The sequence below is a fragment of the Carassius auratus genome, chromosome 2 (genome assembly GCF_003368295.1).
Source record: "Carassius auratus strain Wakin chromosome 2, ASM336829v1, whole genome shotgun sequence".
Taxonomy (NCBI): domain Eukaryota; kingdom Metazoa; phylum Chordata; class Actinopteri; order Cypriniformes; family Cyprinidae; genus Carassius; species Carassius auratus.
Window position 1 is genome coordinate 26,994,947 of NC_039244.1, and position 15,110 is coordinate 27,010,056.

Sequence of the window (15,110 nt, forward strand, 5' to 3'; positions counted from 1 at the left end):
GAGTACCAGTGAATTCTTTTTTGTTTTTTGTTTGTTGTTTTTTTTTTTTTGCCTGCACGCTTTAATGTCTATATTAACATACATGACTACTGGTTTACTCAGAGAACTGGACAGCAGTTATATAAAATGCGATCACTTTATTAATGCAGTATAAAATAACTACGACAGATTAATTAGAGTTTGTCTGCTTAGTTTAATATGGACAGAAAATCTGCAGTATAGAGCCCTCTAGTGAAGACAGGGTCCAATCGACCCAAGTTTGTCTTTCTCGCCTGTTGTTTTTTGTTGGTTGTTTTACTTCTGCTGAACTGAGAACTAACTAACTTATTAGACAGATTTTCATCATAGAAATAAATATATAAATTGCGACATTAAACGTTTTTTTTAGGTCCATTAACGTCACATACAAGGCAAAGAGTACAAGGCAGATGTGCTGTGCAGTTTAAAGCATGTAAAACAGAATAACAACATACATTTTTTAAATATTTAAAGTCATATAAAAACAATTCTAGGATAAAAAAAAATGCTATATAATATTAAAGGGTTAGTTCAGCCAAATATTAAAATTATGTCATTAATAACTTACCCTCATGTTGTTCCAAACCCGTAAGACCTCCGTTTATCTTTGGAACACAGTTTAACATATTTAAGATTTAGTCCCAGAGCTCTATACTGTATACCGTATACTGTCCATGTCCAGAAAGTTTAGAAAAACATCATCAAAGTAGTCAATGTGACATCAGAGAGTCAGTTAGAATATTTTGAAGCATCGAAAATACATTTTACTCCAAAAATAGCAAAAAATACGACTTTATTCAACATTGTCTTCTCTTCCGTGTCTGTTGTGAGCTAGTTCAAAACACAGCAGTTTGTGATATCCAGTTCACGAATGAATCACTCGATGTTACCGAATCTTTTTGAACCAGTTCACCAAATCGAACTGAATCGTTTTAAACTGTTCGCGTCTCCAATACGCATTAATCCACAAATGACTTAAGCTGTTAACTTTTTTAATGTGGCTGACACTCCTCTGAGTTCAAACAAACCAATATCCCGGAGTAATTCATTTACTCAAACAGTACACTGACTGAACTGCTGTGAAGAGAGAACTGAAGATGAACACCGAGCCGAGTCAGATAACGAACTAAATGTATTTTCGATGCTTCAAAATATTCTAACTGACTCTCTGATGTCACATGGACTACTTTGATGATGTTGTTCTTACCTTTCTGGACATGGACAGTATACCGTATATACCGACATTATATAAAATATGTTAAACTGTGTTCCGAAGATAAACGGAGGTCTTACGTGTTTGGAACGACATAAGGGTAAGTTTTTAATGACATAATTAAACATTTTCGATGAACTAACCCTTTAAGTTCTTTTCGGGGTTATCAGGAGAAAATGCCTCATAACGCATATATGTGTTAATTGGCATTTAATATCATATGATAAACGCATTTATGCATTTTTTTTTTCTTTCTTTCTTTAGAAATAGCCCCTTTGCACAAATTCAAACATCTGGCTTGGCTGTTCGGTTGTAAATAAATCTTAACCAATGATTCCTCATTGACATAGAGTTTTGTAACTCTGCAGATCTTATACATGCACAAATAGCTACATAAAACACTAAAGAAAAGGAAAAATAGAAATCACATCATATGACTCCTTTAATCTCACCTTTTTGTAATTAATCACATATCAATATATTTATATTACATTAATATTATATTAATTTCACACTGAATCTAAAAAAAAAAACACAGAGCCGTAGTTCACTGACAAGCTAGGAAATATCATGTTCATAATCGCATTCAATTATAACCGTGATATTGCCTGTTTGTCAGTGAACTACGGCTTTGTGTATTAAATGCCGCTCCATCTGAAAGCAGGTGATGGCAATTTACTACCAATCACGGAACTGGCTTTACTGACGAGATGTGCTTGACAAACTGCACAGCCCTAGTTCATATAGTCTCATATAGTTCATATAGTCATGCATTGTTCCTGCATAGTGGTAGTTGTGTTAGATGCATAAAAGGTTGTGGGTTCAATTCCCAGGGAAAAAAAAGTATAGCCTGAATGCACTGTGTAATAATAAAAACTCCATATTCATCCGGAAGAAGGAGGCGGGAACCGGCGGACAATCAAATGAAACTTTAATAATTCAAAATAAACACAAAACAGTGCATCAGCCCCTCACGGACGACTGATGCGCACAAATAAAAATCAAACCCAACTAAAAGCCCAGGCCTGGTCCTCTCTTGTCCTTCACTGTCGTCGCTCCAGTTTTATATCCTTCCATTTCCTCTGTGGGACTCGAGACCGGTGGTGGGTCGCAGGTGTCGCTCATTTCCCAATCACTCCACTGGCCTCGCTCGTTCCCACCAGGCGGCAAGGAAGTCGACCGGAAGTTGAAGTCGGCTGCGTGCCGCCATCTTGTAGCAGAACTTCACTTGTGTTAGCATTCCCATTGACTCCCATTCATTTTGGCGTCACTTTGACAGCGAATAACTTTACATCTGAGGCGTTTAAAGACTCCGTTTGTCCATTTTTTATTTCTAAAGATACACGACGATGAATAAAGGGTTCCATTACCTTCTATGTTACATTATGGCCCCGTATAAACAGTTTTTGTAAAAAAATAGGCTAACGATTGCGTCATAACCACTTGACTCTCTGTCGCATTACCGTACAGACAGGAGGAGAAGCTCGCAGGCAATTAACTTAATATGGCATACTGGCGTTACATTTTAAAATACTATACAAAATAATTAATCTGAATTCTTACTCCTGCTCACTCACGACAAAGAATTCCCCGCTCAAGCTCGCCGTCTCTGCAAGATTAACGATGGCAGTTTGCACGCACAGCTAATAGAAGATTTACATCTGTCAGACAGGTTGCTGATGTCGTCAAGCTTCGTTTGAGTCTGCGCGTCAGAAACGGAAGTGCTAAAGATAGCTAAAAACGGGCTTCACTTGTCTCAATTGAGTTCCAATGGGGTCGCTGTGTTCATTTCTTTCACTGTCTATGGTTCCCACATCCCTCGGCCCCGCCCCACTCGTCACACACTGTAAGTCACTTTGGATAGAAGTGTCTGATAAATGCATAAATGTATAATATATACGATGCATTAATTTTGACAGACATAATTTTAATCCATGTTGAACACAGTGCTGCTTAATGTTTTTTTTTTTTTTTTTTTTTTTATGGAAACTGTAAGCATTCATTTGTTTCTGGATTTCTCTGGATTAGCCTACTGTCACTTTTGATCACTTTAATTTGTCTATGCTGAGTAAAAGCAGGAATTTCTTCAAAATTGTCATGTAATAATTCATAAATGATAATGATAATGATAATTCATAAATTACTTTTTCTACTGTAGTTTTGTTCATTTTTGTCCTTTTTTTGTCCTTTTTGTGTTGTCTTTTTTCTTTTTTCAGAAAAGCAGTGTATTTTCTAAACTGATTGTGATATATTTAGAGACCTTTCTCATTGTGTGTAATTCATGTTAATTCATGTTAATTAGATGCCATGAAAAATTACACCTCAAGCTGAAAGTTCTCCATAGTAGGGATGGGCAAATCGATCCTGAAGTAGCGATAAATCGATACTGATGTGAGTATCGAAAGTATCAATGCTCTCTGAATAAAATGGTTGTATTTTATGCATGCAACAGCGTATTACTTGCAGTCCCTTATGACAATGAACCACGGTGAAGTAAACATAGTTTAACTATAGTATTTGTAGATTTCCTTGGCTACCACTACAGTAAACATATTTACACCATGTGTAAACAAAAATATAACCTAATAAGTTGCAATTAAGGCGTATTGAATGTTAAAATGTATTTCAAATATAAAGTTAAGTAGGTATTATTACCCATTGTGCTCGTAATCTAAAAGTTCAGTTTAGAAGTATCGCATCGGTATCGATGATAATGGCCATCAAAAGTATCGGTATCGTACCGAGAACAAAATGTATGGTATCGCCCATCCCTACTCCATAGGTCTTCCACAAAAATGGTCGAGAAATATAAAGCAAAATACATTTGTGAGATCACTGAAATGTAAATCTGGTGTTCTCAGAAACCCATGTAGCCTAAATTACTAGACTCATCGTTAATGTTTAATATTGAAATACCGCACGTGTTCTGTGGTCCTGTAACTTGATATTTGATATATGCAAATAACCTTTTATTATGAATCAATAGAGCCTTGACACGCATGTCTTAAGACTTGAACATTTTAATGTCTTCTCTTTGGCACACTTTTCGATCAACTAAATAACTAAGGGGTGTATGCATTTGACTGATAGAGCTTGTTAATGGATGTTGCTTCTAGATTCATTTTAAATGTGTAGAAAGTTCTTTTTTTTCCGTTGTCTGTTGCTCTTTGTGTCTCTTAAGGTCAAGATAGTAGGTGATTATTATTACGTAAAGAAAATGTAGACACAAACTAACAAACACTAAAACTTCTATAATACTGAATGTTCCTGTTTTTGTAATATTACATATCATTTAGATCTAAACCTCTTGAATTAAGGTATAATAAATCTAACAAATAATGAAAGGCTGTGCTCTCATGATTTTACAAAAATGAAATTTATTTTCCATGTTTCTGTTTTATTTGTCCTTGTAGTTAACATAATAACAAGTTAACAAAGTTTATTTTTATTAATTTGTGTTGTTTTTGTTTTGATATTTGAAAGTGGTCTCCGAGTCTGTTCGGTGTAGCTGCCCCAGATTTGCCTGAGCTGGCCATTCAAGTCTTAAATACTTTTTAATACTTAAATTATATTCGCTTATAAATGAACCGTTTAATTAACCTGTTTACGCTGTATATTTTACGGTCGAAGATCAAAAAATACGATCAAATAACATTCTGATTAATTAATTTTATATTGGCGCTATTTGAGCCAGCCCTCCGCTGAGAAGTTTCTGGGTCTTAAATAAAACACTCGTAATGAGGAGGCGCGATCATGGCGGACGTGCTGAGTGTTCTTCGCCTGTACAACATCCAGAAAAAGGAGATCGTTGCGAAAGGGGATGAAGTTATTTTCGGAGAATTCTCCTGGCCTAAAAATGTCAAAACTAACTATGTTATTTGGGGGTAAGTGTGCGCTTCATCCGCGCGGTTCTTCGTGTTGTTTTGAGCCGAGCTGCTTTAGCTGCTAATACGCTGCTGCTAAACTCGTGTTGTGTTGAAGTGTTCTTGTACATAATAAAGAGTTCTGTGTCTGTAAGTCACAGTAGTTACGTGTCAAACACTGGGAGACTGTAACTAATCTGTTGGTTGTTGTTTAAAACACACTGAGCTGTTTGCACAGAAAGCATTTAGGCTTGCGCAACAACTTCTCATTTGTGACACTGTTGAATCGTTATTGTTTCAAACTTTATAATCCAAACTAACTTGGTACCGCAATGTTTTCGGACATAATATACCTCAAGGTACACTGGAGTAACACGTAAAGACCCATGTGATAATCAAAGTATCACCTAACACTGTTCTTTTGTTTGTTGTGTTTATGGTAATGTTATAATGTGTATATATATTTTTATGTGTCCTGTTTAAGGTTTGTCTGAGGTTGCTGTGCTTTGTAACCCAGTTTGATGAAAATGTATCTTTTTGAAAGGTTCCCAGATTTGTTTTAAACATGCAATTTAATTACAGAACTGGAAAAGAGGGACAGCCTAAAGAGTACTACACTCTTGACTCGATTCTGTTCCTGCTCAACAATGTGCATCTTCCTCACCCTTCGTATGTGCGGAGAGCTGCAGTGAGTACAGATGCACAGTTTATAGCACGCACTTTAAAATGTGATCAAAGTGTATTCATTTTATTATTACTATTGCCATTTTTGTTTTCATGATATTTACGTACATTTAAACCTTGCCCCTCAGAGAAGTCAATAGTTTTTTTTGTGATGCAAGTGTTCTTTTATATTCAGGTTTCAATTAAAGCTTAATCTATAAAAGGAAATATCCTAATCTCAATGGTTTTCTTTAATAGTGTTGTTTGAGTGCACAGGTGGTTGGAAAGTAAAACATAAGCCTGCTTTTGTGATTGCAGACAGAGAACATCCCTGTTGTAAGACGACCCGATAGAAAAGACTTGCTGTCTTATCTCAATGGAGAAAGCTGTAAGTGTGACGAGGAATCACAGACATTAGTGTTCAAGCTCTTTATTAAACAACACTTATTTATCTGTTTGTCAATTAATTTTACAGCATCATCAACAAGCATCGACAGAAGTGCTCCCATTGAGATTGGTTTACAAAGGCCGACGCAAGGTGTGTGTTTTTTTTAGTGTATTTTTGATATTAAAAAAAATCATAACAGGCCATAATTTGTTCTTTATTTTAGGGCATGTTATAATATGATAAAATAGTCAAAAGTGCCTCTATTTGAGCCGTATCCTGGCAATAAATTGCAATTGTTTTAACAGTTAAAAGGGCAGCAGATGAAGTGTCTTCAGAGGCCAAAAAGCCTCGGGTTGAAGTAAGAAGCGTTTTAAAACTTCAATACAAAAAAAAGATCTGTTTGAAATGCTGTAAAGCAATATGCCTGGATGCTGCTTATGATTTGTGCATGTGCTTCTCAGGATGAAGAACGTGTGCGTCTGGATAAGGAGCGTCTGGCCGCGCGTCTCGAGGGTCATAAGGAAAGCATTGTGCAGACAGATCAGATCAGGTATGATCAAACTGATCCAGCGTTTTAACATCGTGAGCAAAAATATGGACACAAGGTTTTCCTCTGTCTTTTGTGTTCAGCAGAAGATAATGCATACCGGTTTGGAAAAATACTAAATGATGACCATTTTCATTTTTAGATTGACTATTCCCTTCAATACGTTTTCTAAATGACATTTTTATAATTTGTGTGTAATTAGTTATATAAACCCAGTAAAGCTGTGTAGTTCAGTAAATTTAATCAATGTTGAAGCGATTACCTAACATTGCCTTTTTATTATAAATCACAATATAACAGCTTGTCATATCTTAACTGTTTAGTTCTCCTAGTTTGTAATTCTTCTTCTGATCTCAGGTCTCTGTCCGAAGCCATGTCAGTGGAGAAGATCGCTGCTATCAAGGCCAAGATCATGGCCAAGAAGCGCTCCACCATCAAGACTGACCTGGACGATGACATCACCCAGAAACAGAGAAGCTTCGTGGATGCTGAAGTGGACGTGACCCGAGACATTGTGAGTCGAGAGAGAGTGTGGCGGACGAGGACCACCATTTTACAGAGCACCGGCAAGGTAAGAGGAGACACTCAGGGCTGTCCATTAACCCTCTTGGCGCCACGGTCGAGTTTACTCAACAAGATGCGGCACTGAATAAAACGGCCGATTTTGTCAAATAGGGTGTCAAATTTCATGCAACCTCCCCTGCACTAGATAGCAGACATGTAATACATCATCTCTGACTGAAAAAAACGTCATGCTCCTATACAAAATCTTCGAGATAGAGTGCATTGAATCAGTTCAAAAAAAAAGCGGAGCTTGTGTGAGAGTGAGCCATTTTATCTGACCAATATTGTCAACGTCAGCGAGTATTGGCATTAGATTATTATTATTTTCATTATTATTATTATCTAGTGGCATCAATAAAGCTTCAATAAAGCCGCAATGAGGTGTTGGAACTTTTATTCGCGGACACTGATTCTGAAGGGGAATATCTGCATTCAGAAGATGACGGTCATACTGAAAGTGAAAGTATAGCCCTACACCAAGCACAGACGGTGAATCATTTGCCCAATGTAAATAAATGGTCCTTTGCCAAATGTCAGAGGTGTGAACAATGTTAGCCGGGGTCGGAGTGTTCATCGCGAAATTATCAGGCATGTTTTTGTTGCGGGGACGAGGCGGGAGATTTTTACCGCGCTAGACATGTATACTTGTCTTCTGACCGCACCTCTCCGCAATCGCGGCGACAGTATTGTAGTGGAGACTTTGTCTAATGCCACTGGGTATGTTAGACGAGGTCGAAGTATTCATAGTACAGTTAGGAGGCAAGGTGGGGAGTCGCAATGACACTGACAGTAGTCCGAGCTGTGCACACTCGGCGCGTGCGCGAGGCAGATCTGGCCGCGCTGCTCATAGCAGAAGCAGAGGCGATGTGACATGGGGCATAGATTTTGAACTAAACAGGTCTTGTCTACTTGTGTTTGTGTGTCATATGAATAATATATATGTGCCCCATACATGGAATCAGAGTGCCTGCTGCATGTAGTAAATTGAAAATCCCAACCGCTACATACATTCGGTTTGTTTCTACCATTTATTAGTAATGATTTACACAGTTTGTTTACTGCTTACTATTTACCTGAGCATTCAGTATTGTGCAATATAGCACACAGAAGGTTAGGGAAATTTTTTGGGGGAAAGAAGTGCTCCATTTTATCATTTAAACATGTGACTTTTCATGAAAATTCTATAATTCAAGATGACCACCCCATATGACGTCATAATATGCAAATTAGATGGGAAAATAAAATCACTACATAAACATTGGGTCATCCTTAATATTTTTATAATTGACAGAAAGTCTCTATCTTTTATACATTTTAAGATATAGCCTTTTGAAATTAAGATGTCAAAATCGAACGTTTTAGGAAAAAACCTCTGGCGCCTAAAGGGTTAAGACAAACATATAAATAAATGCCATTGTGGACCTTAGGCTTTCCTACCAATGTCTCTGTAATTATTTACTCTGCTGCCACAATATCTTTTAAATGTATTTTAATGAATTAATAAACATTTAATCAAATTGTGTATCAAGTTGGAGTGAATTGTTCTGATTTTTCAAAATTTGCAGCCGATGAACATTTATTGGCAAAAAATAAAAATCTCAATATATTGTAAATTGTTGTACACAGATGAGTTTGTACATTGTTTTCATTTCTTTTTTTATATACATTTATATTTGTTACAAATGATTTATTGGCCAAATAAAATTATTTACATCTGTAGTTAATACTATTATATTTTTCCTACGATTTATTGTTTAATTAAAATGATATATTATATCTGGATTATAGCATCTTGTGCTTTGGTGGTTCTGAAATCTAAAACGGTTGTCCTGCGGGTGGAGGTGTTTCACTGATCAAGCTGTTCTCTAATTTGGGTTATTTTGTTAGGGTTGGATTTTGAATGGTTAGTTAACTCATAACTTGGTTAAAAGCCATGTTTAAAGAATATGAACTACTGAACATGATGATCTTTTGATGTTGTAGAATTTCTCCAAAAACATATTTGCCATCCTACAATCAGTGAAGGCGCGGGAGGAAGGTCGAGCCCCTGAACAGAGACAGACCCAGAACCAAACACAGGTGGTGAGTACACAATCAGAGACGCTTTATTAATGTGCGAGTGTTTGTGGTTCGTTTCCTCCTCTGCTGTATATCAGAATAGATGCTTTTTTTTTATATATATATATATATATATAGAACTTCAAACGCTAATTAACAATTGCTTGGATACATTTCTCAATACTTAAACTTTTTCAAAACTCTTCAATTGGCTTTCATAACAAACTTTCACCTGGGCACAGCAGTTAATTTTAAATGGAAAGAGCACAGACAAAGCCTTAGTTTGTTCATATATAGAGATTTATTTTATGTTACTTGTTTGTTTTAAAATCTGTTTAGTTTAATTATTTCAATTTCACAAAGAAATGTGCTCCAATAGCCTAAAAAAAGACACCTTTTCATTTACTTTATAATGTCTTCAATCTAATAAAAAAAATAATAATCATGAGAAAATCGAATCGTGAGTTGTGAATCGTTACATCTCTACTTAACAGGAAAAATTAGTTGTTGGTGGGGTTTTTTGTCTGTAAACTTTCATTACAAAACAAGAATGATGCTATATGACACTGTTACGTTTACGTTACAGTGCAAAATTACCATCTACAAAAAAGACAAATAAGAAATAATGATTTTGAAAGATTAACACAAGTGTAGTTGTTCAACTAAATCTGTTTTGGTAGTATTTCATTTTTTTTATTTATCAGGAATATGTTCCAAGGAGGGGTGTGCGGCTTCGCTATTTTGATCAAGGACGATTAAAATGTTTCCACAATCTGCTTTTAAAATGGTTCTTAATATTTTTCAGTTATCTTTCGCATCGTATTGCTCTAATACCGTCAAAAAAGCAAAGAAAAAAGAGCAAGGTTTATATATAAACGCAGTTGGTGTATCTAAAGTGAAAGTAAACAATTGAGAGAAAGATGCGTGCCTGTATATTTAGACACGTGCAGGTCTGAAAGTGACCGTGCCAAACCTGCTGCCTCGTGCCATTAAAGGGAAAGTGTACCCCAAAATTAATTTACTCCGTTATCTCACACTCATGTTGTCCCAACCACCAACTCTTTGGTTACCAACATTCTTCAACATAACTTTTATGTTTAACAGAAGAAAGGTTTTAAAACAATCAGAGTTAGTTAATGATGATGGAGTGTTACAATTAAATACAACTACTTTACCAAATAAAGCACTTTTGGTTATTTTTATATTATTTTATTGTTACTTTCTAAGGTTTAGTATTTAAAATAGGGAAATTGGTTCAGCTGTACTTGTCAGACAACTTAAAAAGTTATGACCCTCAACAGGTTCAGGAAACTTTCCTCCGTAAAATGTGCTGCACACACTCAAATATTTGGGTGTTACTTAAAACGTATCTGCTGATTTCTAGTTGTCCTCTTTTGGAAGACCAAAAAATGTACTAACAATTAACAAAACAAACAGTGTCTCCACAACATGGTGGCGGCGGCAACAAAACAACAGTGGGAATAAGTTACGCCTTCTTTCTTTGAGTATATATTTGCACTGTGTTATGCAAATCCTCCCACACAGTGATGTAGACATGTTGGGGGCGTGTTTAAAGTGTTTTAGGAATATATCCCATCATAGGACCCCTTTAACAATTGTTTTTATCCCATAGGATCCAGCAGTAAGAAATAAACAGCCAGTCCCAGCTGCCTACAACAGATACGATCAGGAGCGATTCAAAGGAAAAGAAGGTAAGTTGGACTTCAACATGTTTGGTGCTTCAAAGGCCAAACTAAATCTGGTGATTTTAATGATATTTGCACAGCCAATAAAAAAAATTCTTCTTTAGTACCCGATCGAGGAAATGTAGAAGTAGCACTTTTAGTATGACGTAACATCTATCTGAATAAAAAAAAAAAAAACATTTTTAAACAGGCTGCCATCTTTGGTTGAATCTTATTGAACTTAAGTGACATGTTTATAACTACACAAATATGCATGTATATATTAAAATATATATATGTAGGTGTATATATATGTATTAATATAAACAAAAATACAGGGCTTAAAGTTCTCTTAAAAATAAAATAAAATTTTGATCACTTTCGAGTGCACCTACCAACGTCCAAAACAATTAAAATAAATAGCAGCTTATTAACATATATAAATTACATTAATGTTCACATAGTTGGTTATGAAGAAGCCATCTCTTATAATGATGTGATGTTTTCCCAGCTAAGCAGGTTATGTGTATTTAATATGACAATGGTGAAAACAATTTTTTTTTAATCTAAAATTAATTGCTTGTTTGTACAATAATTCCAATGGTTTTAGAGCCATAGCATGTGTATTATCATATCATATTAATCAGTTGTCAAAATAATCAGTAGATTACTTGATTACCAAAATAATCATTAGTTACAGCCCTAGATTAGTTAAAATGTCTTAATACAACTGCATTGTTTTACTTTTTGTACATTGTTTAAAAGACCCATTTTGTCATTGAAAATCTTAAAAATAGTATAAATAGTCACATTCTAGTGATCCAAGTATCTGTATTGTTTAATACATAATAAACATACACCACACACACATGAAAACAAAAACTTTTATTTTGGATGATTTAATCATTTGACAGCACTAGTTTATCGGGTTGTGATGAGATCTAACTGGTCTCGCCAGAATGTGTTGATAACCTCACTCTATTCGTATATGTCAGACCTTTTTAGACATAACTGTATTACACCAGCCTGTTCACCAGCAGTGGTATGCAAGATATTTATATGTTCACCTGTGAATACAATGTTTGCCTGATGTTAAAGGGAGACTCCAGCCTAACATACCCCCATGTCGTTCCTAACCCGTAAAAGCTTAGTTGGTCTTCTGAATACGATTTAAGATATTTTGTATAAAAACCGGGAGGCTTGTGACTGTCTCATTAACTGCCAAGTAAATAACAGTGTCAAGGTCCAGAAATGCATGGAAGACCTCATCAGAATAGTCCCATCTGCCATCAGTGGTTCAACTATAATGTTATGATGCAATGAGATAATATAAGTTTAATTTCATGAACTACAAGTTGATTTCAGAATGCACCTAGATTTCTTTGCATTTTGTGTTTTTCAGTTGAATATATATATATTTTTTTTTTCTTACAGAAACGGAGGGTTTCAAAATCGACACTATGGGAACTTACCATGGCATGACACTGAAGTCTGTGACGGTGAGTTTATATGATTTTTTTTTTTTTTTTTTTTGACATAAAGTCAGCAATGAAGCCTTCCATTTATGAAACAGACCGGTTTATTCATTGGATTTATTTGGTCCAGTTCATTGAAATATATATAGGTTCATCAAAAATATATTTTGTGTAGATGGGCAAATCTATGCTCCGCCTGTTTCTTATTCAGTTTGCCAAGCCTTTAATTGCATGCATTTATTTTAATAGACTTTAAAAAATAGCTTTTTTACAAATTCAGATTATTGTCATGACTATCTTACAGAAGAATACATTATTTTAAAGAGTGTATATCTGGATACCTCAGTCCTTGCATGTTTTCATTTACTCCATGTCACTTATGGCTAGGGTTGCGTACCTATGGAACCGGTATGCTCAGAACCGAATCAGAACGCAGATTTTGGAGCCTCATTTTGGTGTCTCTTAAATGTCTGAGCAATCGATTGAAATATTTGTCCTGGTTCTCCGAAATGTAGACAAGAAGTACAGGCGTCGCTAGGCTTTTTTAGCTTTTTTTTTATAGCATTTAGCGCCATAAACTGTACACAAATTCGCGATCGCCTCAGTCATTCCACTTAAATTTCATAATAAAACAAGAGCAACACTAAGCGGACTCAAACAGAAGACACAAGGTGTGTGTTCATCTATAGATTGTTAGAATATCTGTATCTGTGCAGTTCTTCATATATAGTTAACAAAAGGTCACAATGGAGCAATCGGTTTCTCATCTACTGTAAAGTTTCCGATCCATTCACTGCTCCTCACACCACAGCTGTTTCCTCCAGCGAAAAACTAGCTCTTAACACATATGAACCATACTTTAATTAAAATTATTTAAATATACTTAGTTTAATTAAACGTGCTTTATACATGCACTACTGTGCAAAAGTCTTAGTCTTAGGCAGTCTGTTGTCGGACTGCTTGTGCATTCAACAATCTCACTAGATTATTATTAAAATTAATGGCAAAATGTTTGTAAATGTAAACTGATATTTCCTGCTGACATACTACAGCAAAAGATATAAATAACTGGCTTATAAAACCCTTTTTCAGGGTGAAAATACTAATGTGCCTAAGACTGTACTTTACAAACAACATTGATGCTACTTTATAAAGAATGAGCATACAGTAATTCACAGAACTGATTAAAGCCAGTAACAGACCACACTCATTTTAACTAAATATCAGAGTGATTGACCGAGATACAGTAGAAACATCATATGTGGTTTTCTATTAAACAATGACCCAGATCATCAAATGCATTTATTAGCCTAAGAGTAAGGGATGCACAACTTGGGAAATGGATTTCTTTTAAATATTTTGTAATGCTCTTTAATGTTATCCATAGGTTTTGTGGCTTTTTTTTTTTTTTTTTTTTTTTTTTTTTTTTTTTTAAGTATCGTTTCTGGCACCGGTACCATTTTAAAAGTATCGAAATGGCACCAGTATCGGAAAAAGCTCAAACGATACCCAACCCTACTAATGGCGGGACCCTAATGTCCAATCGCAACATGAGCAAAATGAGGGAGTATTTAGACTTAAAAATAAAATGAAAAAGTTTTAACAATTATTCTTTATTTATACACTTATTAGAGATCGTAGTTGATTGTGTGATCTGTGATTGTACGGACCAGACCCCAGTCCCTCATAAATAAATTAATAAGTATTAATACTCGCCATTAATAAAACCCCTAATGCTGTCGGGAGCAGACCAATTTTTCTAAATTTGGCATGAAAGGAGTAACAAAAATGAAGTTGCGATTGAAAGTTGCAGTCTGTACGGATGCCCAGAAGCGTGACTTGACACGTGACATTGCAGAAAATGTGTGTTCACAGATGTAGCATATGTTGATCCAGATTAATATCAAATATCGATGTGCCATCAGCACAGCTGAACAGTTCTGCATTCATCACATCAGTGGTGTCCTCTGCAACTTGCACTGGCTTCCAGTTCAATCACGTATTGAGTTTAAAATGCTTAAACACTTGTTTTAAATTGGCTCCTTATGTTAGTGATTTAGTTACCCCGTACATACCTTCTCATCCTCTTCGCTCTGCTGATTCTCTTATTCTTTATCAGCCCCACTCTAGATTAAAAACTATGGGACAGAGAGCCTTCTCTTGTGTCACTCCGAGGTTATGGAATATGCTTTCTTTTGAATGTTCGAAGTGCTCCTACACAAAATACTTTTAAGAAACTGTTGAAAACCCACCTCTTTAAAATTTCTTATCATGATTAAGCTGTTGATTAGGGTTTTGATTTTATTTTGGTGTTTTATATTGTATCATTGAATTTTGAAATTTTAATCTCATCATATGACTCCTTTAAGATCTTTTAACAGCCTCCTCCCGTGTAGTTTGTGGCTGATCCCTCTCCTTTGTCATGACTCCATACCCAATGAATCAAGATCTTGCATGGAGCTCCTGGCTGAAACCGATTGAGGGTTAATTTGTATTTCTCCCATTTCTGAATAATCAGACCAACAGTTATCTCATTCTCACCAAGCTTCTTGCTTATTGTCTCGTAGCACATTCCAGAGTCTTGTGATATTTTTTTTGTGAGTCACAGGATTAGCTGTCATGTGTACGTGCGTTCA

At 35.5% G+C, this 15,110-nt stretch overlaps 1 protein-coding gene across 1 annotated transcript in view; it reads left to right on the top strand.

The window, feature by feature from the left end:
* The first annotated feature begins 4,958 nt into the window (after window positions 1-4,958).
* LOC113038771 (parafibromin-like) overlaps window positions 4,959-15,110 on the top strand; it is a 29,258-nt gene continuing 19,106 nt past the window's right edge. The window contains exons 1-10 of the mRNA XM_026196418.1: window positions 4,959-5,115; window positions 5,677-5,782; window positions 6,076-6,145; window positions 6,233-6,295; window positions 6,451-6,503; window positions 6,607-6,695; window positions 7,050-7,263; window positions 9,240-9,338; window positions 10,948-11,026; window positions 12,434-12,498. Coding sequence (XP_026052203.1) covers window positions 4,985-5,115; window positions 5,677-5,782; window positions 6,076-6,145; window positions 6,233-6,295; window positions 6,451-6,503; window positions 6,607-6,695; window positions 7,050-7,263; window positions 9,240-9,338; window positions 10,948-11,026; window positions 12,434-12,498 — 969 coding nt within the window. The 5' untranslated portion in view covers window positions 4,959-4,984. The remainder of the gene's footprint in view (window positions 5,116-5,676; window positions 5,783-6,075; window positions 6,146-6,232; window positions 6,296-6,450; window positions 6,504-6,606; window positions 6,696-7,049; window positions 7,264-9,239; window positions 9,339-10,947; window positions 11,027-12,433; window positions 12,499-15,110) is intronic.